This window comes from Theropithecus gelada, chromosome 1 (genome assembly GCF_003255815.1).
Source record: "Theropithecus gelada isolate Dixy chromosome 1, Tgel_1.0, whole genome shotgun sequence".
NCBI lineage: Eukaryota > Metazoa > Chordata > Mammalia > Primates > Cercopithecidae > Theropithecus > Theropithecus gelada.
The window spans coordinates 197,728,030-197,750,493 of NC_037668.1; the positions used below are offsets into that span (position 1 = coordinate 197,728,030).

General features: G+C 41.8%; 1 protein-coding gene across 2 annotated transcripts in view; it reads right to left on the reverse strand.

Annotated features, from left to right (window-relative positions):
* Positions 1-4,135: 4,135 nt before the first annotated feature.
* The window catches only part of MPZL1 (myelin protein zero like 1), a 61,953-nt gene continuing 43,624 nt past the window's right edge, over positions 4,136-22,464 (reverse strand). The window contains exons 3-6 of one of the 2 annotated variants that reach the window (XM_025390414.1): positions 18,567-18,780; positions 17,376-17,508; positions 14,569-14,671; positions 4,136-5,037 (exon numbers count right to left, since the gene is read on the reverse strand). In XM_025390414.1, the coding sequence (XP_025246199.1) occupies positions 4,936-5,037; positions 14,569-14,671; positions 17,376-17,508; positions 18,567-18,780 (552 nt within the window). In that variant the 3' untranslated portion in view covers positions 4,136-4,935. The remainder of the gene's footprint in view (positions 5,038-14,568; positions 14,672-17,375; positions 17,509-18,566; positions 18,781-22,464) is intronic. The other variant, XM_025390422.1, reaches the window with a different exon arrangement.

Here is a 22,464-nt window from a genome sequence, read left to right on the forward strand (position 1 = left end):
TGCAGGAGAAAACCCACCCTAAGTTCCTACCACCAGCTCTACCAGTGCCACAGATGCCACTTTTCTCCCTGTGGCTGCTCCCTCGCCTTCCCTACACAGTGGGAAGATTAAGTCAGTGGTTCCCCAGTCCAGTTAGCACAGGAACCACCCAGAGGGGTCAGAAGGGAGCCAACTGGGGTGAGAGAGTATCTGAGTTTCCTCTAAACACTGCTCAACTCAGCTCCCTCAGGGGTGGAAGCTGCTCTCATAAATAGTAAGTACATCTTTGGTTGGCAAGGCCCCGAGGTAGCTTGGAAACCAGAGCCCTAGCAGATGGCTGCCCTCCGACACTTAGTGCTGACTTGGAAGGAATTGCAGATTTGACAAAAATGTGATTCTGTCACTCACTGCTGCCCTTGTGTGGTGGAGGACTCATCCCTTTTCTTTTTGTCACATCACACAAGATGGATGCTGTTCGCATGTGAGAATTACTCCCAGGGGAGTTCCTGCCAGCTGTAACTCGTCCACTCCCACTCAAGAACGCATTAGGTTTTGCAAGCCCGAAGTTATGCAAGGCAGGAGCTCCTTGTGAATCCATGGTAATTTACAAAATTACTAAGTCACTGTAAAGCCTCAATGTTTTATTAGTAACACATTATTTGTAACACAGTTCTCAACAAATTAAGTCAGCATATTGTCTTCCAGACTGAGGTTAAAACTCTCAGACATCTGTGCCTACCACCTAGACTACACTACCCTCTCAAGTTTGTCCCTAACCGGCTCCTAAGGGACTGGGAGAAAACTGCAACTGCATTTCAGGCACGCAGCACATTTATTTGAGTAAGGGAGCAGTTTGGTTCTTCCCTTTGGTGTGAGAGGCCACAGGACATAGTGGTTAGGAACAAGGCTTTCGATCAAACAGCGGCCCCAGGCCCAGCCCCTCTTCTCTGTACCTTATTAGCTAAGTGGCCTTGGGCAAGCCATATAATCTTTCAAACAATGGGATTAAGATTAGTACAATTACTATGAACTCACAGAAATAATAGAGCAAGAAATGCAAAGTGCCTGGCTCACACCAAGTATTTGGTAACTACTAGTTATTTCCATTCATGTCACCTGTCACCTCCGCCCTGTGGCAAGCTCCTTGAGGAGCTTTATCTTGTTTCCTTATGCTTAGCACAGTGCTTGGCACAGGACTGTTCTGTGTAGGTTGCTGAGTGGATGAATCCTTCCACACTCATCCATCCAGGTAACATGTATTGAGCAGCTAAGTGCCAGGCACTGTTCCCCTTACTGCAGACGGAGCAGTGAACAAAACAGCAAGGTCCTGGCCTCGTGTTGCCTATGTTCTAGTGGGGGAGAACAGACAAGTTAAGTGTGTACTGGGAGAGAGGGAGAGAAATAGAGCAAGCAGAGAAGAATTGAGGGGGCTAGCAAGGCTGAGGTGGTGGGGGCGGGGGGCTTGCTCTTTTATATATCACAGAAGGTCTCCCTGAGGAGGTAACATCTGAGCAGAGGCTTAAAGGAAGTCAGAGAGCAAACCACAGGATTATCTGCAGAAAGTGCTTCAGGCCCAGGGAACAGCATGTGCAAAGGCCCAGAAGCAGGTACATGGATGGCATTTTTGAAGAGAAGAAGGCAGGTGTAGCTGGAATGGTATGAGTGAAAGGCATATCTCTTTTTCTATTTTGGTCAAAATGAGCACACAACACAATCCAGAAATTGAAAAAGATGTATTAAAATATTCACAAAAATACAACTGAAAATCAAAAAATAATAATGAGCTTGATGGTTTTTCCCTAGCTGATACATTTCCATTGAAAAACTACAGATAGTTTGAAATTTCAATCTCTAAGTAATGTCTTTTGCATGCTCCCGTACAGAATTAGCGCATAATTTTAAGAGGACCCTTTTTGCCAGGACGAAGACACGGAGAGGGCAGATCTGCTCTTTAGGCAACCCCAGTTCGTTATCTGCAGCCAGGCAAGGAGTGCTGAGGCACAGGGAAAAAGGGGAGCCAAAAGGGCTGCAGGGGTGGGTGTGCGGGGCTTGGGAAGAGGTCCTGCCCTGAGAGGCTCATCTCAGTGTGAGCAGCTTCCTCCAGGGAAACCCGTCCTGGCAGAGTGCCAAGCTGGCAGCTTCTCTTGCCTGGGGAGAAGGTTGGTGAGAACTGGTGAGGATTCTCTGCCAGAATGCCAGGGCGCTGACAGAGTTTGAGGTGTCTGGTTGGGCAGGAGGCCAAAAAGTCAGGCTGGGGAAGGGGGTGATCAGGGAGGAAACGGCCTCCAGGTGTCATTTGAGTGAGTGGCCCCCAGAGCACCAGCTTCACCAACACATGGTGCCGGCACTGCAAGAAGAAGTGAGGGCTCTTGCTCTTAGGGAGCACCGAAATGTTTCATTTATTCACAGGAACTGTTGAGAAAGAAGTGAAAAAACAACGCCCCTTTTCTCTGTAAAAAGACGACTGTATGTAATCCCAGCACTTTGGGAGGCCGAGACGGGCGGATCACGAGGTCAGGAGATCAAGACCATCCTGGCTAACACGGTGAAACCCCGTCTCTACTAAAAATACAAAAAACTAGCCGGGCGAGGTGGCGGGCGCTTGTAGTCCCAGCTACTCGGGAGGCTGAGGCAGGAGAATGGCGTAAACCCAGGAGGCGGAGCTTGCAGTGAGCTGAGATCTGGCCACTGCACTCCAGCCTGGGCGACAGAGCGAGACTCCGCCTCAAAAAAAAAAAAAAAAAAAAAAAAAAAAAAAAGACGACTGTAAGGAAACATGACACAGGCCTGTCTACAATGTGTGTCCTCTGTACCTCAAAGCACAGCCTTGGTCCGCTATGTGGTTTTCACGGTGGCAAAGGCTCACCACGAGTCTCAGCTTGAAGGATGGTGACAATCTAACACCCTTCCCCTCCAAACACACATAAGATGCCTTCCAAAGTCTCCCATAGTTTTCAAAATAGATGCCCAAAAAGTTTTAGGATGCAAGGCAGAGTTGACCACTTTGGGGAAATGTCTCAAGGCCAGCACTATCTCACTGTGTGTCACTCTCTCGGGCTGGGCTTATGAACATGGAAGGCAGCAGGGCAAGCATATTTTTCTCCATTCCACACAGAACAAAGAGCAGACGCTGGCCAGCTTCAGATGTATGTGGTGACCAAACCTGATCCCTGTTGACTCACACTGATGTGGCATGTAAGGTGGAGCGTTACAAGAATAACAAAAATAGCTCCTCAAAAAACAAAAGGCTTCATGTGTGGGACAGAGTTAGTTTTGAAGCTCATATGCCCTTTATCTTATCACCTTGTGCACACCTCAAAATCTCAATCCTGTTTTATTCCCTTTACGAATTCTCTTAGAACTCAGCCTTCAAACATCCCCAGAAGATGACAAGATGAGAAGAAAAAGCAGCAGTTCATAGTGGACTCCAAACTAGAGGGGAGAAAAGTAACATTGCCCCTCACTCCCACTCACCCCAAACACGTTCTGCAGACCATCTAGACCGTATTCTTCCCGTAACTGTGGGCTTTAGGACAATTTTAAAAGGGGGAAAATTAAAAAAGAAATCCAGAAAATGGGAGAAATGACAACATAAGTGTTTAATGATCTTCACCATGCTTTCCATTCCCAGTAAAAAGTAAAAACTCATAGATTTTAAGTGGGGTGGGGAGTAGTGAATGGGAGAAAACAAGTTTTAGGAAAGGACAGCCAAACTATCTAATCTAGGCTCTCATTGACCTCAACAGTCTTTGAGGCACCATGAAGCTGTTATAAAGCCATGACTGATGCTGCTTCTTGCTGGAAGCATGACTGACGCTTTATAAAGAAGGTGACTCTTGCCAGCTGCAGTGGTGCAACTATAGTTCGTTCCAGCTACTCGGGAGGCTGAGGAGGGAGAATCACTTGAGCCCAAGAGTTCAAGGCTAGTCTGGGCAACATAGTGAGACTCTACCTCAAAAAAAAAAAAAAAAGAAAGAAAAGAAAGAGAGAAAGAAAAAAAGCAAAAGAATGTGATTCTCTAGAGAGCAAGCTCTAGGATATTGGAGAGTGGCCGAGTGGCAACATAATGATCCCATTTCTGCCTACTTAGAAGGAAAGAAACTCCTCTCCTTTAGCTGTATGGTAACTGTTATTTCAAGCAGAAAGGACATCAGCGAAGAATAAAACCGATACCTTTTACTCTCCATTTTACAAAAGTTCTCAAGCAAAGCTTGGATTTTTCTACTTAATCAGTATTGATCCAACAGTATCCAGAATGAAGTGACCTTCGGCATTTATCCTTTGCTAATCTTGCATTATGAATCCAGAAATTGAAAGGACACATTTCAAGGGTGCAACTTAAAGTAAGTCTACACAACATGTAAGGCTAAAAATTGCCCCATATTTTAGTGAGAAAAACATCAAAAAAACTTCTCAAATTGTTTTCAAGTGGCATAGCCAATGGATGTTTTTTAAAAGCTGCAGACAAATAAATGGTACTGGTACTGTGTTAAAGGCTCCTGGGTATGCTTCCATCATAGCATCCCCATCCTCCAACTACAATAAATGCTAAGACTGATTAAGCCCTTAGATTAAAAGGCCATGTCTACTGCAAATACTACAGGATCTGCTATTGTCTCCATTAAGGCAAACCATTTCTAAATGATGGTGAAAGGAATGTTTCTGAAATCTCCCAATTGTAAATGACCTGAAAAGAAAGTACAAAAACAGCAAGACAATGGGTACATATGTAGAATCATATCATCTTTTCATCATGCAACACTGGCTCCTCACATCAGGAAGATTAAATAGAATATTTATACGTATCCTTTGTACACATCTTTCTCTCCCTCCGTGAGTACACATGTACTTGTCCTTGCCTGGGTCTCCAAGGCTGCATGTGCAATGGGCTACATTTTCTGCACAAGAGTCCAGTTTGGTTTTGTTTCTTGCTGAGGATATGTTCTAGGTCTTCTCTTAATTTTTTCGGATATCTGCATACACCACAGACTCTGACTTGTTAATCTTGTCACTGTGATGTCCGCCGGAGTGGTCTAACTGTGCATATATGACTGGGCCCTGGAAAAGGGATGCAGAAGGATTAGAGGTTTGAAAAAGCTGGCGGTTCCTTCAGCTACAGGCATAGAAGCAATGATTAAAGTGATCACATCAGGGTTCCAAAGCAAAGACTTCCCTCTTTTGAATGTCTTCAGGAAGACTTCTTATGGATGATATGTCCAGGACTGACTTTGAAACAAGATTGGACATACGTTGACAATAGTTAAAGCAGGTACATGGGGCTTTGTTACATTATTCTTTCAAACCTTTTTATTATATTTTATTTTTATTTATTTATTTATTTTTGAGGTGGAGTCTCACTCTGTCGCCCAGGCTGGAGTGCAGTGGTGTGATCTCGGCTCACTGCAAGCTCCACCTCCTAGGATCACGCCATTCTCCTGCCTCAGCCTCCCGAGTAGCTGGGACTACAGGCGCCTGCCACCACGCCCGGCTAATTTTTTGTATTTTTAGTACAGACAGGGTTTCACTGTGTTACCCAGGATGGTCTCTATCTCCTGACCTTGTGATCTGCCCACCTCAGCCTCCCAAAGTGCTAAGATTACAGGCGCAAGCCACAGTGCCTGGCGTCAAACCTTTTTGATGTTTGAAAATTTCTGTAATAATATAATATTCCTTCTTAGGAATATCTCTTATCTTTTTTTTTTTTTTGAGACGGAGTCTCGCTCTGTCGCCTAGGCTGGAGTGCAGTGGCCGGATCTCAGCTCACTGCAAGCTCCGCCTCCTGGGTTTACGCCATTCTCCTGCCTCAGCCTCCCGAGTAGCTGGGACTACAGGCGCCCGCCACCTCGCCCAGCTAGTTTTTTGTATTTTTTAGTAGAGACGGGGTTTCACCGTGTTAGCCAGGATGGTCTCGATCTCCTGACCTCGTGATCCGCCCGTCTCGGCCTCCCAAAGTGCTGGGATTACAGGCTTGAGCCACTGCGCCCGGCCTAATATCTCTTATCTTAATAGCTATTACAGAAATCCTCACCTCTTTCCATTGGGGTAAGAGTCTTAAGGATTAAGATGGGAACTTCCACCCACCTGAGACCCACAGAAATCATGAGCTTCAGAATGATCAATCCATGCAAGAAACCAACATATTTGGTGCCACCCAAAGATACAATCAATTTAATCTGGTCACATTATACAAATAGGTATAGTTTTAAGCAAATAGTTTAAAAGCATTTCAAATATTCTTCAATACAACTACTTACAGCATAATTCTTTTAGTCTGAGCCTATCGTGACCAATACAAATATTGCTTCCTTGATTTCTAATATTAGATAACTGTTCTTCCTGTTTTAAAATAAAATTAAAAAGAAAAAACAAAAAACCACAATCTACACAGATAGAAAGAAAACCCCTAAATGGAGTAAAGTAGAAAAGATCCTCTTCTTAGCCTCAGCAGTAAGGAAGAGGTTACAATTTCAGGGAATTGTCAGGGTCCCATCCAGGAGAGCAAGGGAAGGTTGGATGGCCTAGGGGCAGAGCGAATTCCCTAACTGTTGGGGGAAGAGGTCAGATAGGTGGCTGCACTTCATGACTCTTTCAGTTCAGACTCTTAAAGTCGTAAACAACAACAAAATAGCCCTGGTTTTAAAAGAAAAATTTAATATTACCCAGTGTCAACTTTTCTCCCAATCTAGGGGAACTCTCCTTGAGAAGTCTAATAATGTGCTTAAGCTTTCACTTTTGAAATAATAAGCTCAGTAGCCAAAAGCACATGGTTTAAAATAAACACACTTGCCCTCATCCAGGAGCCCTAACAACCTGTGTCCTTAGTGTGTAACCTGGGGTTCTGTGGAGTTCAGGTACTCCAACGTCTACAGAGGGACAGGCCCAGTTGTAAGGGCTATACAATGGTGCATCTAAAAACGGAGTTAGAAAATAACACTCGAGGACTAGATCCATTTGAATGTTGGCAGATCTGCAGTCTGAATTACGATATCGTCTTTGTTGAACCTTAGAGAAGAGCACTGGTCATGTGGTCCTGGGCATATTTGTAAATTTCTAAGCACAAGTTTCTTCATCTCTAAAATGGTATTACTAATAATATCTACATTTTTGTTTTTTGTTGTTATGAAAATTAAATAAGATGATACCTATAACTTAGGCAGTGTCTCACAGATAGCACTTAATACATGTTAGTTATTATTATGAACGTCTTGTTACACAAATACATTTTAAAATGCACTAAGGTAACTGATCAAGTAAATTAACTGATCAAGTAAACAAACTGTGTGTTTATCTTTACAATGGCTGTCATGGGTAATATTAACAGATCACATGGTTAATAATCATACAGACCCTCTATATTCATCTCAGAAAGCTGCAAGTTAAATGCTAACCCCACCAAAAAACAAAAGGAAGTTAAAAAGACTGTTTTCGGCCGGGTGCAGTGACTCACGCCTGTAATCCCAGCACTTTGGGAGGCCGAGGCAGGCGGGTCATGAGGTCAGGAGATGGAGACCATCCTGGCTAATATGGTGAAACCTCGTCTCTACTAAAAATACAAAAAAATTAGCCGGGCGTGGTGGCGGGCGCCTGTAGTTCCAGCTACTTGGGAGGCTGAGGCAGGAGAATCGCGTGAACCCGGAGGCGGAGCTTGCAGTGAGCTGAGATCACACCACTGCACTCCAGCCTGGGCGACACAACGAGACACCGTCTCAAAAAAAAAAAAAAAAAAAAGACTGTTTTCTACTAGGAACAGAGTGAAAACTAACTGTTCCCTGGTAACAGCTATTTCAAAGAATAGGACAGACCTCCCAACATTAAATTATATCCATTTTTAGATAATAAAACCCCATATCATAATTTCTAAAAACTCACCAAGAGTTTTAGGGTATGTTCATGGGAGAAGGGGTTTACAATGTGTGACTGACTGCACAAATGGCTACAAACTCTTTCCTTCACTGCATCTTACTCTTTGCAACATAATGCTGTAGGTCCTTCCATCAAGAGTAGAAATCTGTTTCTCTACCCCTACTGAATCTGGGCTGATCTTGTGACCAGCTCCGACTAACAGAATGAGACAGAAGTAACGCTGTGCAGTTTCCATACCCAGACCTCAACAGACATTGCCGCTTCCACTCTCTTACTGATCTTAGGATCCACATAGCCACTATGACCATGTGAAGATGCCCAAGTTAGCCTGATGGCTGATGAGAGACACATGGCCAAGCTGTCCTCTCTCTGCCTGGTCAACAGCCCGCCAATGGTTAGATTTAAGTGAGACCACTGTAGACTGTCCAGCTACCATTCAAGCTTCTAGCCAACTGCAGATGCACAAGCGAGCCAGCAGAGATCAGCTGAACTCACCCAGACCAGAATCTGCTCAACCAATCCATAGAATGGGAAGTCAAATAAATGGTGGCTGTTTTAGGCCACTATATTTTCAGGAGTTTGTTATGTGGCAGTAGACAATCGATACGCTATGTGAGTAGAAAAGAATGAGAACAGAGAAAGTAAAGAGGAAAAAGAACACAGAATTCTCTCTTAGTCTGTAAACGTTAAAATATCAATGAGGTCTTTCATGTAAGACAGTACTGTCTTTCATGTCAAAAGAATACAACTATCTGTTGAAAGTAAATGGGAAAACATTGAAGAAATCCCTTCCTGCTGATGGACTTGGTATTCTTCAAACTGTTTACCACTGCCTGTTATTCTCATTCCTCTTCCCCCTTAGAATATCATAAGGTCTTAAGTCAGGAATTTGCTTAACTTCCTAGAACTTGACAGAACGTAGGTGCTAGATGAAGGGATGGATGGAATAAAGGATGCAGAGAAATTGCGGATGTAGGTTGAGATTCGGGTCTGCTGACAGATCACGCTCGATCTAGAACACCTCCATGAAGTCTGATTCTGAGTGCCCTTTAGAGGTGGAAGGAGCCCTGAGTGTCTATGGAACATGCCTCAGCACCTCGATTTTGAGGGCAAATTAGGCTGCTGAGGAGTTCAAGAGGATCCTCTGAACCACGATCAACTTTGAAATGAACCCACCATTGCTAAGACGTTCACTTTTGGGTATGCAAGAATAAAGAAGGAAAACAACAACAAAACCTACATTAACCTAGCTGTTTTCACTCTGCCTCTTGGGACTCACCCTCCCCACCCTCCGCCTCATTTATTTATTTATTTTTGCTTTTACACAAAGAATTACAACAATAAAGTGAAAAACTGCTCGGAATATGTTTTCAACTACTTTCTACATGAATAGGCCTGAGCTACTGAAAATGTTTCAAGAAACACATTGCTTAATATAGGCCTATTATTTTAGTTACAACTAGAGATAAAATTACCTCTGAAGTTTCCTTGTACCAAAACTAATTATTTATTCCAATAAAAAACCATACTGGTGAAGGCTGGAGGAGAATGTCCAGGAAGAAAGGATTCTAGAAGAGCAAAGAGACCTGCTTCTAGATACAAATTAACTGCTCAGGAGTCATTATGCTGCGTCCTGTAGTACACCTTTCATAGTCTCTGTAGCTTGTAGCCCCATTTAATTTGATTCTAGTCCTTCAGGTGTTAGAGAATCATTCCCAACATCCTAGCATGAATCAATAAGACAGAACATCTGCTTTTACCATATGCTCATTGACTATTGACAGAACACCTTTTTTTAGTATTTATTTCACTGTTTTTTAAGTAAAATATAAATATGAAACACAGCTATGTATTCTGACTTTCTTTGAGATAAATGAGACAAATACTGATGATCAAAGTGGAGGTGAAAAAAATTGGACAGGATAAAATATACACGTGCCTTAGAACCGGACAGATCTGGCTCAGCCACTAACTACTGACCTTGAACAAGTGACTTGCCTAACTAAGCCTCAGTTTCTTCATATGTAAAATAGGGACAACAAAAGAACTTACCCTGGAGGACTGTTGTGAGGACTAAACGAAAAATGCACAAAACTACTTCTTGAAACATTACCCTATCTATGCTATGCACTATAGTTGACAAATACATAAATATTCCATTCAATCACTGTTTAACAACATAACCCAAAAACCTACCTTCTGCATACAAAGCATCAACGATATCCAGAAAAGGATCTGGAAAACCAACTATTCATCAAATACATATACAAAAATTACTTTATACCAATCTCATTCAAAACTAAGCTTCACAAAGAAAAAAAATTTTCTTATCTTTTCCCCAATGCCTTAACACTCTAGGTAGTGCCTATCTAACACAACACCTTCCCAACCCAGCCTCCCACTCCACTTTGCTGGAAGACCCCTAATTTGGTTCTGATCTTTACTCTCCCTTTGCTCAGGTAGACCCCACCTTCCTCTGCCCTAGGAGTGAATCAGAATGGCATCAGCTTCTAAGCCACAATGCTGGAAGCCAGAACAATCAGCAATGCCTCAAAATGCTGAAGGAAAATGATTTACAACCTGGAATCCTACCCAACCTGATTAGCAATCAAGTTTGAAGGAGGAGAGTAAAGATAATTTTAAAGGTGTTAAAAACGTATTAATTATCTCACAGTTTTACAGGTCAGAAGTCTGAAATGTGTTTCACTGTGTTAAGATCAAGGTGTCAATAGGACCGCGTGCCTTCCACAGGCTCCAGGAGAGGATCTGTCTCCTTGCTTTTTCTAGCTTCTGGAAGCTGCCTGTATTCCTTGGTTATGAGTTCTTCATCTTTAAAGTCAGCAGTACAGCATCTTCCAGTCTTTCTCTGATGCACACCTTTCTGCCTCCCTCTTCTAACGACCTTTATGGTTACCATGGAGCTACCCAGATAACCCAGGAAAATCTCCCCATCTCAAGGCAATTTAATCACATCTGCCAAGTCCTTTTTGATATGTAAGGTAACATATCCTAAAGAATCCAAAGATTAGAATGTGAACCTCTTTGTGGGGCCATTATACAGTCTACCATGCAAGGTCTCAGAATTTTTTTACCTCCTGTGCATTTTTTATCTCACAGGCACAGGCAGAAGAAATACAAATCTTCTCATGAGTAAATGTATTTTAAATGAAGACTCAATCAATTTGTACAAAGTGCCAAGAACATAAGTATAGTCTTCAAATTATAAAACCCCCATGAGATGAGAAAATAGCCACCATTAGCAAGAAATACAGAAACAAAAACCGTAGTCAGATCAATAAAGACTACAGACACTGAAATTATCAGTTTTGAGGTATAAAATAAGAATATTTAATATGCTTAAATAAATAAGATAGTTGAAAATATAATGAAGTTATAAGGAACTATCAAAATTAGTCAGGTATATTTTAAAAAGAACCAAATAAATTTTCTAGAAAATAAACCTATAATATGAAATTGAAGTTTAAAAACTTTAAAAAGAGGCTAAACAGTAGACTAGTCACAGCTAAACAATTAGTGAATGAGGGCAGATGAAGAAATTATGCAGAAAATGGCAGAAAGACAATATGATGAAAGATATGCAAGAGAGGCTAAGAGACTTAGAGCATAGAGGCAGTACAATACACATATAATCAGAGTTCCATAAAAAGATAAATAGATAAAATGCAGAAAGGAGAAATTCAAAGAGATTGTGACTGGAACTTTTTTAGAATTTATTAAAGATATCAACCTTAAGACTCAGGAGGTCCAATGAAATTACAAGCAGATGCAACAAGGAATAATTTATAATTAAATAGTATATAAAATGCAGAACACCAAAGGCATAAAGAAGATCTGAAAAGCAGCCAGAGAGAAGAGACAGATTACCTACAGGGAAACAATGAGAATGTCAGCCGATTTTTCCACAGCTCTTCTCTTTATTATTTCTATCTGTTTATGTTGGGTTTAATTTGCTCTTCTTTTTCTAGTTTCTTCAGACAGAAGCCTAGATCATCAGTTTTAGAGCTTCATTTTTTCTAATATAAACAGTTAATGCTACAAATCTTCAAAGTACTTCTTTAGCTATATCTCACAAATTTTGGTATGTTGTTATTTTCACTCAGTTCAAAATATTTTCTAACTTTTCTTGTAACTTCTTGTTTTACTCATGGGTTATTCAATTTTGAAATATTTAAGACTTTCCAGGTATCTTTCTATTGTTTTCTGTTTAATTCCATTGTGGCCAGAGAACATACTCTATATGATTCCAACCCTTTTAAATTTAATGAGAATTGTTTTATGGCCCAGAATATGGTCTATATTTGGTTAATTTTCATGTGTACTTAAAAAGAGTAAGAATTCTGCTCATCCATCTGTTTATCTGAGATAGGGTCTCACTATATTGCCCAGGCTGGTCTTTCACTCTTGGGCTCAAGCAATCCTACTTTAGCCTCTCAAGTTGCTGGGACTACAGGTACACACCACTATATCTGGCTTATGTGTTTTATTTTTTGGTTTCTTTTTATGCCTGGTAGTTTTTTTGTTTTTTTTTTTTTTTGTTTTTTTCTGAGATGGAATCTCACTCTGTTGCCCAGGCTGGAGTGCAGTGGCGTGATCTCAGCTCACTGCAACCTCCGCCTCCCAGGTTCAAGTGATTCTCCTGTCTCAGCCTCCTGAGTGGCTGGAATTACAGGTGCACACCACTACGCCTGGCTAATTTTTGTATTTTTAGTAGAGATGGGGTTTCACCATGTTGGTTAGGCTGGTCTCTAACTCCCGACCTCGTGATCCGCCTGCCTTGGCCTCCCAAAGTGCTGGGATTACAGGCGTAAGCCACCGTGCCCGGCCATGCCTGGTAGTTTTTGATTGGTGCCAGATATTATAAATTTTACATTGCTGGGTGCTGAATTTTGTTGTGGCATAGAATGTTGGACTTTGTTGTAAAATGCAACTAAATTACTTTTGGATTAGTTTGATTCTTCAAAGGCTTCCTTTTAAGCTTTGTTATGGTGGGTCCATAGCATCCTGTATTCTGGTGCTAATTTAGCCCATTTAGGCATGACTATTTTGAGAACCCCAACCAATATCCTGTGTATTGTAAGTCTGTCTACTCTGGCTCTTAGGAACACAAACTAGTCCCAGACCTGTGTGAGCCCCAGGCATTGTGCAACCCATTGCATTTCAGGTACTTCTTCCCCTAGTTTCAGAGAGTCTTCTTGTATGTGTATACAACTCTGTAATCAGACAAAGACTCAAGGGGACCCTGCTCCAGATCTCTGAAGCGCTCGTGCTCATCCTAGCACGTTCTCTCTATGGTTCCTTCTTTGGTCCTCAGCCTCATAAATCCTAGCCTCCTTGACCTCCCCAAATTCTGATTTCTGCCTTCTCAATTCAGTGAGACAGCTGGGCTCGGTTTCCATTTTCCCCACCTACACTGCAGTGTGGGAACTGCTTCAAGGCGGTACACTGGGGCAATAACACAGCTCACATTGTCTGTTTCCCTTCTCTCGGGGATCACAGTGCTGCATAATCCGTGTTCCACTGTCTTGAAAACCATAGTTTCTTTTTCTTTTTTCTAGCTTGTTTTCAGCAAAAAAGCAACTTCCATAGTGCTTCAAGGGCGGAAGAAAAATGTTACAAGGCTTTTTTTAGATGCTATGCCTATGTGTAACTTTCATGTCTTCATTCACAACCCTATTCCTGTTGACAACCCAAATTACTAGACTGAGATATCTGATGCATATTATGTAATCTGAGAGAAAGACAGACAGATAGACTGAATAGGAACAAGTAATGAGCTTGATGCTGTGGTAGAGAACATAATGTCTGGACACCTGGGTTCTAGCCCCAGTTCTGTCACCAACTAGGTGTGTGCTTTTAGTAATTTAACATCACAATGCCGTAGTTTCCTCACCACATATAACAACTATGGAGTAAGACTATGGGCACTTTTCCCACAACACTGTTACTCTCTTTATTTCCTCTAAAATCCATTCCCACCAGCTAACACCTTTTTAGGACAAAGCTATAAGTGGCCAAATTCTTTAGCATGCATTCTACCCCAGAAGAATCAAAGTGAATGAACAAAGGTATGGAATTTTTGCCAAGCCACAATTATAATTAAAATACGATAGCCAAAACACACAAAGCTAGATTATATGCCAACTTCCAAATAAAACCTGTTTCTCTTCTGTACTTTCTACAAGTAGAAACCAAAACCATTCCTTGTTCATCAAGCCTATTAATTATTCAGATAAATGCTTACTTTCCATTTTTTCTAAAGAATCTGTAGAAAATAATTTTTGTTTTATTATCAATACTAAGAAAACCAACTTTTCCCTGCTAATTTCTTATCTTACAGAGTACCTCAATACAGAAAGAATCTCGTTCACTAGATTCATTTCCTTGGGCAATTAAAGAAGAATCTTTTACTGACAAGCCATTTCCTAATTCTGCTTGGGGCAAGGAAGCCACATTGTTAATAAACAATTTATGTTATTGGTGGTTTCATGGAAATCTTTGCTCAAGCAGATTTTTCACCACATACTTTCCTGTGGTATTCCTAAGCCAGCCCTTTAATTCCTCACTCCCACCCTTTCTCTTTCTGTCTCTGTCTGTCTGTCTGTCTCTGTCTCTCATAGCTCAGTATTCTTTTCCACACCCAGGGAAGTGACAGAGCACCAAGCTGTAGGGAACAGTGCAGTGAGCAGAATCGCAATCACCCATTACCTGGTGAGATCCAGAAGGCAGACTCTTTACAAGACCCTCAGTGTCGGAGGGGGACTTCCGAGGAGCCTGCTTAACTGGTGACAAACTCTCTGATGTACTGCAGCTGAAGAATTGGCAATTTGAAGAACAAGTGTAAAAAATAATAATAAATAGAAACAAAAATATAGAAATGCAAGTGACGGCAAGATGAAGCAACAGATACATAAAAACAAAAGACAACGTAACAATGGGTACCAAAATGATCACATATTTTAAAACTATTTTCTATTCCTGACACTCACTCATTCTTCTAAGTCAATGAACTCATCACTGGGGGAGGCACAGAAACAAATGTGGTACAACCTCTTCAACCCAGTTTACAAAAATCATATTGAGATTCTGGTTACAGTACACATTTTTCCTTTTGCTGTTTGTCTTTTCCCGCTGCCATCAACCCTCCTTTGGGATAAAGGTTCAAGGGAACAAGCTCTATGGTACCTTTTAATAGTTTAATGGCAATTCACTTTTGTTACAATCAAAGGCAAACCCCTTCTGAATGTATGTTTTAAATTACAGATATATATCCAGGCAAGTCTTGGCTTATCTTGTTCTCTCCATAGTTTTATTCCCTACCAATACCGCAATCAAATCCCCCCAAAAACCCAGGAAGTCATGAATGAGAAACTAGGGAATGCCACGTCACACAGGCTGAACCTTTTCACGGGGACAGGAGTCTTTAACAACAAGCACTGTCTCATAAATGAATCAGGGAAAGTGAATGCCAGGAAGTAAGCCAGCTGGGGTACAGCGTAGGGATTTTCCAATGCGATGTGTCATAAGTACAGCTTAAAGCCTTATGATGTATACTTTTTAAAACTTAGGAGTTTGGGGAGAATCACATTTAAAGCGTCATTACTAAGACCAAAGCATACCATGCATTCTGCAAACTGTTCCTTCTCTGAAATGGGAGGCTACATGCTCTGAACCAAAATTGTTTAATTATTCTAAGACATAATCAGTCAGGATCTTACTTATTGATAACACAATACATGTATGAAAAAAGAAAACTAATGCACACACACACACATACGCAATGGCATTTTACACGGAGAGCACAAATATTCAGATGTGCATAAAAACTCTATGTAACTTGACAACCCAGTTTCATCCGGATGGTTTGCTCAACATGTTTCCAATACAAACGTGTGACATACTTGTGGACAAATCATCATAGCTGTTGAGTTAGCTCAGAGCTAGCTGGTTAGTCATTAACAAGGGAGAGGGGCTGAATACGTACACAGGAATATTAACAGCAACGGGCAATGTGATTAGTTACCATGTGTCTAGTGGGAGTGGAAGAGGAGACCCAGCCCTGTTATAGTCCCAATGTGTCTTCTATGTCAGCTTTTCTTAAGAAGTGGAAGATAAGCAGGATCTGATCCCAGCACACCAAGGTAGAAAAGGTAGGGAGGAGGAAAAAAACCAAAGTAAGAAGAACAGCAGCATTCACGATGCCATGCAGGAGTCGAAGGAACTTGTTCCTGCCCCTCATTAACCCCAAAGCAAGAACTACAAAGACTGGCATGTCACCACCCTGGATTAGTCTCATGTTGAAAATCAATCGTCCAGCTATATTTAATCATAAAACACTCACCATGCAAGGGGGGCAGATACAGTCAGCAGAATAGAAGCATTCCAAGCAAGTAATATCTGAATTTGAACACTCAAACTTGTTAAAACACGGCACTCCTAAAAACTCTAGATCAGCAGAGCCCATAGATAGAGGTTCCCACCATCCACCAGCAAGAGTTCAGGACATGCAATCCTTTCCCATCAGAGTCCCTTCAGGATGGTTAAAGTTAGATCTGTGCACCTGCAACACTGCTCATGCTACATCAACTTGAATCCAGCCTCTGCTCCCAGTCTTACCACATGAGTTCTACATAGCTTATATGGGTTAGCTTTCCAGCTGGGGTGGGGAAAAGAGAAGGTCCTTTAATTAGACACGCACCCTATGCTTAAACGTGTTCCATTTGAGAAGCCATAAACAAAAAGTCTATTTTTCTTTATTGCTGATATATTTTGTTATCAACTCATTATCCCATTGTGGGTGATTCTAGCTAAGAATGATCAAAGCAATAAAGATACTTAAGCTTGGAGTAGGGTAGGGGAACTACAAAAAGGAAAATCCCTGCACCATCATCACATTGGACTGGGGGAGGTAGTTTATTAAAACCACTTCTTTTTCTTCTTCTTCTTTTTTTTTTTTTTTTTTTTTTTTTAAGAGACAGGGTCTTGCTCTGTTGCCTAGGCTAGACTCAAACACTGGAGCTCAAGCAATCCTCCCACCTCAGCCTAAGTAGCTGGGACTACAGGCGCATGCCACTACTTCCAGCTCACAACTTCTTCTTAATTAGGGTTTTATATTTCCCAACTGGAAAGAACCACCTTGTGAGTTTATTACCAAGAAATTGAAATTAAACTCTTAAATTGGGTAAGTGACTTAAGACTAAGTCTTAAGTCTTAAGACTAAGAATACTAATTGCATAGTGCATATATTGAAACACAGAGCACAAACTGCTGAGCAGCTCATCTCACCAAACCTAAGAAGGAAACTGGAACAAAGATTAGAATCATTCCACATTTCATAGCAGGCCCACTGATTTCTGCTTGCCCATGTTAGAACACCTCCAAAGGAGACTGCCTGATTCTGACATGAAAGAAAACAGTAGTTAATTCTTCAAAATCCTTTTTTCATTAAATACATAAGTTTTTATAAACCCTGATTCCCTCCCTCCACCCCTGCCCTAAAAAACAGTGTTTCTTACCCAGTGTAATCCCGTTTAGAGTTTTTCCTTCTATAGAGGACAGCCAGAATCATGCTGATGAGCAGAGTGAGACCTAGGACCACAGCAGTAACTATGCCCACCACTACCCAAACTGGAAACACAGGCAAATTCTCTAGAGAAAAAGAACAAAATAGTTTGGTTTTTGTTTTGTTTTGTTTTGTTTTTTTGAGACGGAGTCTCGCTCTGTCACCCAGGCTGGAGTGCAGTGGCCGGATCTCAGCTCACTGCAAGCTCTGCCTCCCGGGTTCACGCCATTCTCCTGCCTCAGCCTCCCCAGGCGCCCGCCACCTCGCCCGGCTAGTTTTTTGTATTTTTTAGTAGAGACGGGGTTTCACCGTGTTAGCCAGGATGGTCTCGATCTCCTGACCTCATGATCCGCCCGTCTCGGCCTCCCAAAGTGCTGGGATTACAGGCTTGAGCCACCACGCCCAGCCAAGAACAAAATAGTTTTAAGGTACGTTGCTACAGAGAGAAAACATGGAATTTTATTAAATTAACAAGCAAGTATTTTCATTTAGCAGTTACTGTACCCTCTTTTATTATACAAACTATGAGATCCCACTGTCTATCCTATTACTATGTAATTCATGACATGTGAATATTAGATGAGAAAGAATGAACTATGGAACTAAGCATTTCTACACCTACAATCCCTCTCAGTGCTCTAACGAGAAACTGGAGGTGTGAATTTACCTGGATCTACTCTCCGACAAAGCAGACTTTGTCTCAAAAATGAGACACCAGAACCTACATTTCCTGTTTGTTCTCAAAATCAAAAGGGAGAAATAACTGTGCTGTTGTTGAAAACTTTCTCCTGGAGAGTATAAAACAGTATGAATCTCCTTCTTTCCCACTGTCCATCACATCCAAACATAATGAATTTGGTCTTTCTTCTGATTAACACTGAAAAATTAATATTCCTGAAATTAGACTAATAGGCTCCAGACGGTAGGAATAAAAATGGAGAATCAGCCACTCTGGGTCAGAATGAGCAACAGTTCCCCAATTCCAAATGTGTTTGGTAGAGCCACAGGATCATGGCAACAGAGAGCACAACTGTACGGCAAAAATCCTCCCTCCAAACCCACCATGAAATGCAACTCTGGTTCTCCATCCAAACATGAGATAAAGGAGACTGCATTATTACTGCGAAAACACTCAAGGAAGTACCTTTTTCTACGACATAGAGCCTAATGTGTCCAGGCTGGACAACGATGTCAGGAGGGTTTTTGACATCACAAATATAGGTGCCATTGTGTATAAACTGCATATTTTCTATGTTGATTGATGCATCTTTCTTGTCAAGGTCTCCAGCCCAGCTGATTCTGTCTTTAAATGGTGGATAATTCCCAGGGTACACTTGCCCTTGGGAGTAGTGGAAAAACTGCAATTAGAAAAAAGGAACACATGAACTATTCTCAAAGGCAGAATTCCTAAACTCTGTAATGTGCATGCTATGAAAGGTTCTTTTAAAGACTTCATACTGAAAGAAATGCAACATCATACTACAAATCACAAGTTATGGAATCTAAGCCAGATAGAAGTTTAGAGATCATGGGACTCAACTCTGCCAGGTTTCAATGGAAGAATCAGACTCACACGTCATCTCGAATCCTCTCAGTATTTCACTGATATAATTATTACCACCCATAATTTTATAAAAGACAAAATGGAGACTTAAGAGAAGCCATTTTCCCAAGGTCCCAATGATAGTAACTGGGGACCCAGAGTAAAATTTAGACCCATCTGAGTCTTCAAAGTCAATGTTCTTCCAATAACACCATAATTGAGCCCACTGATCCCTAAGGCTTCAGAAAGCTTAGTGTTCACTTAGCTTACCACTAAGATACACAAAGGCACAAAGGAAAAGAATCCTAAATATCTCAGATCAGCTAATCTGAGTTTCTCCCTCTTCCTTCTGGTTTCCTATGGAAAAGTCATGGGTGTGTGAAAAGAACAAAGTCCAGATAACACAAGATACTCTTGCTGGCTTTTGAAAGTTCAGCCTTTGACCCCTTTCTCTTTCCACTCCTCACTCTCTCGTCAGTCCTGCTTTCAGCAAAGGAACTGTCTTCTCAAAGTAACCTTGTCAAATTCAGCACCTGGAAGCAGGGTTAAGGCCCAGTGGGAGGGGATCTATCCTCACACTTGGCTCTAATCCAAGCAGCTATGCTGGAGGCCTGATGTCTGGTTCATGGCCCGGGTGATGGTGGAGCTGGGGATAGAAACCAGCTGTATTAGCAATGCAAACAGAACATTTTCAGAACTGTTTGAGCATGCTGAAAACACCAGTGCAGACTCATCCATTCCCATGATTTAATGATCATCTGGATTTTCTTAACTCCCAGACCTCTTATCAATAGCGTCCCGTAAGCTCTAGACTCCTCGCCCAACTGCCTACTCACTTTACCACCTGACTGCCCCTCTCCCCCAAGCTTGTCACCTTCTCTTACAAACTTCATCTTCCCATCTTCATGTATCCCATCTTCACTGATGGCTACCGTTTCTTTCCCAAACCATAAATCTTGAAGTAATCCTTTTTTTTTTTTTTTTTTTTTTTTGAGACGGAGTCTCGCTCTGCCACCCAGGCTGGAGTGCAGTGGCTGGATCTCTGCTCACTGCAAGCTCCGCCTCCCGGGTTCACGCCATTCTCCTGCCTCAGCCTTCCGAGTAGCTGGGACTACAGGCGCCCGCCACCGCGCCCGGCTAGTTTTTTGTATTTTTTAGTGGAGACGGGGTTTCACCATGTTAGCCAGGATGGTCTCGATCTCCTGACCTCGTGATCCGCCCGTCTCGGCCTCCCAAAGTGCTGGGATTACAGGCTTGAGCCACCGCGCCCGGCTGAAGTAATCCTTGATTCTCTTTCTTCCCATCCAGTTAATCCCCCAGTATTGTCAATTTGTCTCATTAGTTTCTCTCAGTTCTCCCTTCTCTCTATTCAGTTCCCAATGACAACGTCTGTTTTTATGCTTTCATTATTTTGGGCCTCTTAACTGGTATGTCTAACTCATCATCTTCCACAATGCCTAAATGATCACTGATAAAGAATAATGGTTATTATTATAACATTTATCAAATATTTACCCTGCATTTCATATGATCTAAATGCCTGTTAAGAACGCTGAAGGGTCTGGGATTTTACCCTACTTACAAGCTAACAAAGTTAGTTGGCCACATGTTCATACATGGCTGACAGAAGACACAGACTCCTGTGAAATCTTCACTCCCATGAAGAAGACTCAGAAACAAAGACCCTTATGAGCAGAAAGCATGTGTTTGTTCCCCTTGCCCCCCAAGTCCCACAGCCATGACATGGAGGGGCTCACATGGATGTTGTGCAGGCAGGGGCATTATGTCACAGCGGAGTAACCCCAAGCTCAGGGAACACAAATCTCTTACAAGGGGCAGAAGACATGTCTGACTTTAGCCCTGAATGGAGACACTACCTTCACTATACTCAAGAATAAACAAACCTGTCCTCTGCTCCAGAGGGAAATATCATCTCTGCTTTCCAAGGCTAGTTACTGCACAAACAAAGTCCAGAACAAAGGCAGCCAGTGCCTTTGCTAGCAAGGTGTGCAAAAACGTGAAAGACCCAAGGAAAACTGTCTCCCAACAACTCTCCAACCCTCACAACCACCCTGCAAGGTGAGACTCACCTACCTGATATTTCATCAACAGGGAATGTGAGGCTCAGGAAACCTTGGTTACTTTCCCAAAGTTACAAGTTTTAGAGATGGAGTTCAAACTCAGCTTTGATTTCAAAGCTTATGCTATTTTCAATGTTTAATGCCTCTTGGGTGAGATCATGTCTTATCTGTTCAAAGTCCTTCACTCTCTCTTCTTCACCAGAAAAATGAACCATAAACTCTCAGCTTTGCAAACGAATCCTTCCATCATCAGCTCTCTGCCTTCCCTTCCCACAACATCTCCACATATTCCCTGCCTTACATTTGTGAACCAGCGGGGATGAGCTACATGATGCTGTTTCCCAGCACTGGGTCTAAGACAGCTCCCTCAGGCAGGCTCCCTCATTGACTGGGGGCCATTTGAAGGCAGGGGATAAGCTGTATTTATCTCTGTACTCCTTAGCACTTTGCACACAGCCGGAACTACATAGTTTGCTGAACCAAACTGAGGAATAATGCCTTGGTCAAACCTTTGAGAGATGGAAATAAAACAGTGAAAAATTCACAGAAAAGACTAGAATCATTATCAATCAATATTTTTAAAGTACAAGCCATGGTGCTAAAGCTATGAGGTATACTAAAGATGTAAGATAGGCATGTCCTCTTAAAACACCCATATTCAGGATGAAGAAGAGGAAAACTGTCATATTAAGGGATCTGTATTACAGGAATGGCCCAGATAAGGGTAGTGAGTTTTAAGGGCTAAAAGGTTTTTTTAAAAAAAGAGGCATTATGGAGGAGACAGAAGGTAAAAATGGGGTACAGCTTAAATGACAAGTGTTCAGAAGTAGGAAAACAAAGCACAAAGCATTTTTACTAAACTGGAAGTGATGCCGTAAGAGAACAGAAGCGTGGCTAAAGTGGTAGGCTGGGCCAAACTGTAATGAGCTTTTAATTCTAGACAAATGTTGTCAGCAATGGGTATCTAAGTTTCTGACAACTTGCAGTGGAAAGGTGAAAGAACTGTTATAAGACTACGCATCTGCTGGCATATGAGGGTTGGATTGAAAGATGAAAACACAGAAGCAGAAGAATAACAAGGGGTTACTGCACGAGACCAGGCACACAGTTAACATTGCTCAATAGACAGCAGAGACACGGGAAGGCTGACAAAAAGCTAGATGCTAGAAACAAAGTAGGAAGAACCAGCAAAGGTTCTTATTTCTTGGGGACAGAAGGGAAGTGGTAAGGGACAGGGAAGGAAAGGGCAGAAAACACAAAACAAAACAAAACAAAAATTGATCACAAAACTCATCTCTAGATGAACATAATTACACGCCCCCCTCCCCCCGCCAAAAACAAAACAAAACAAAAAGGCAAAGAAGGGAAACAGAAGGGAGAAAAAATGAGTTCAGTTTCAGATATGTGGATCCTGAGGC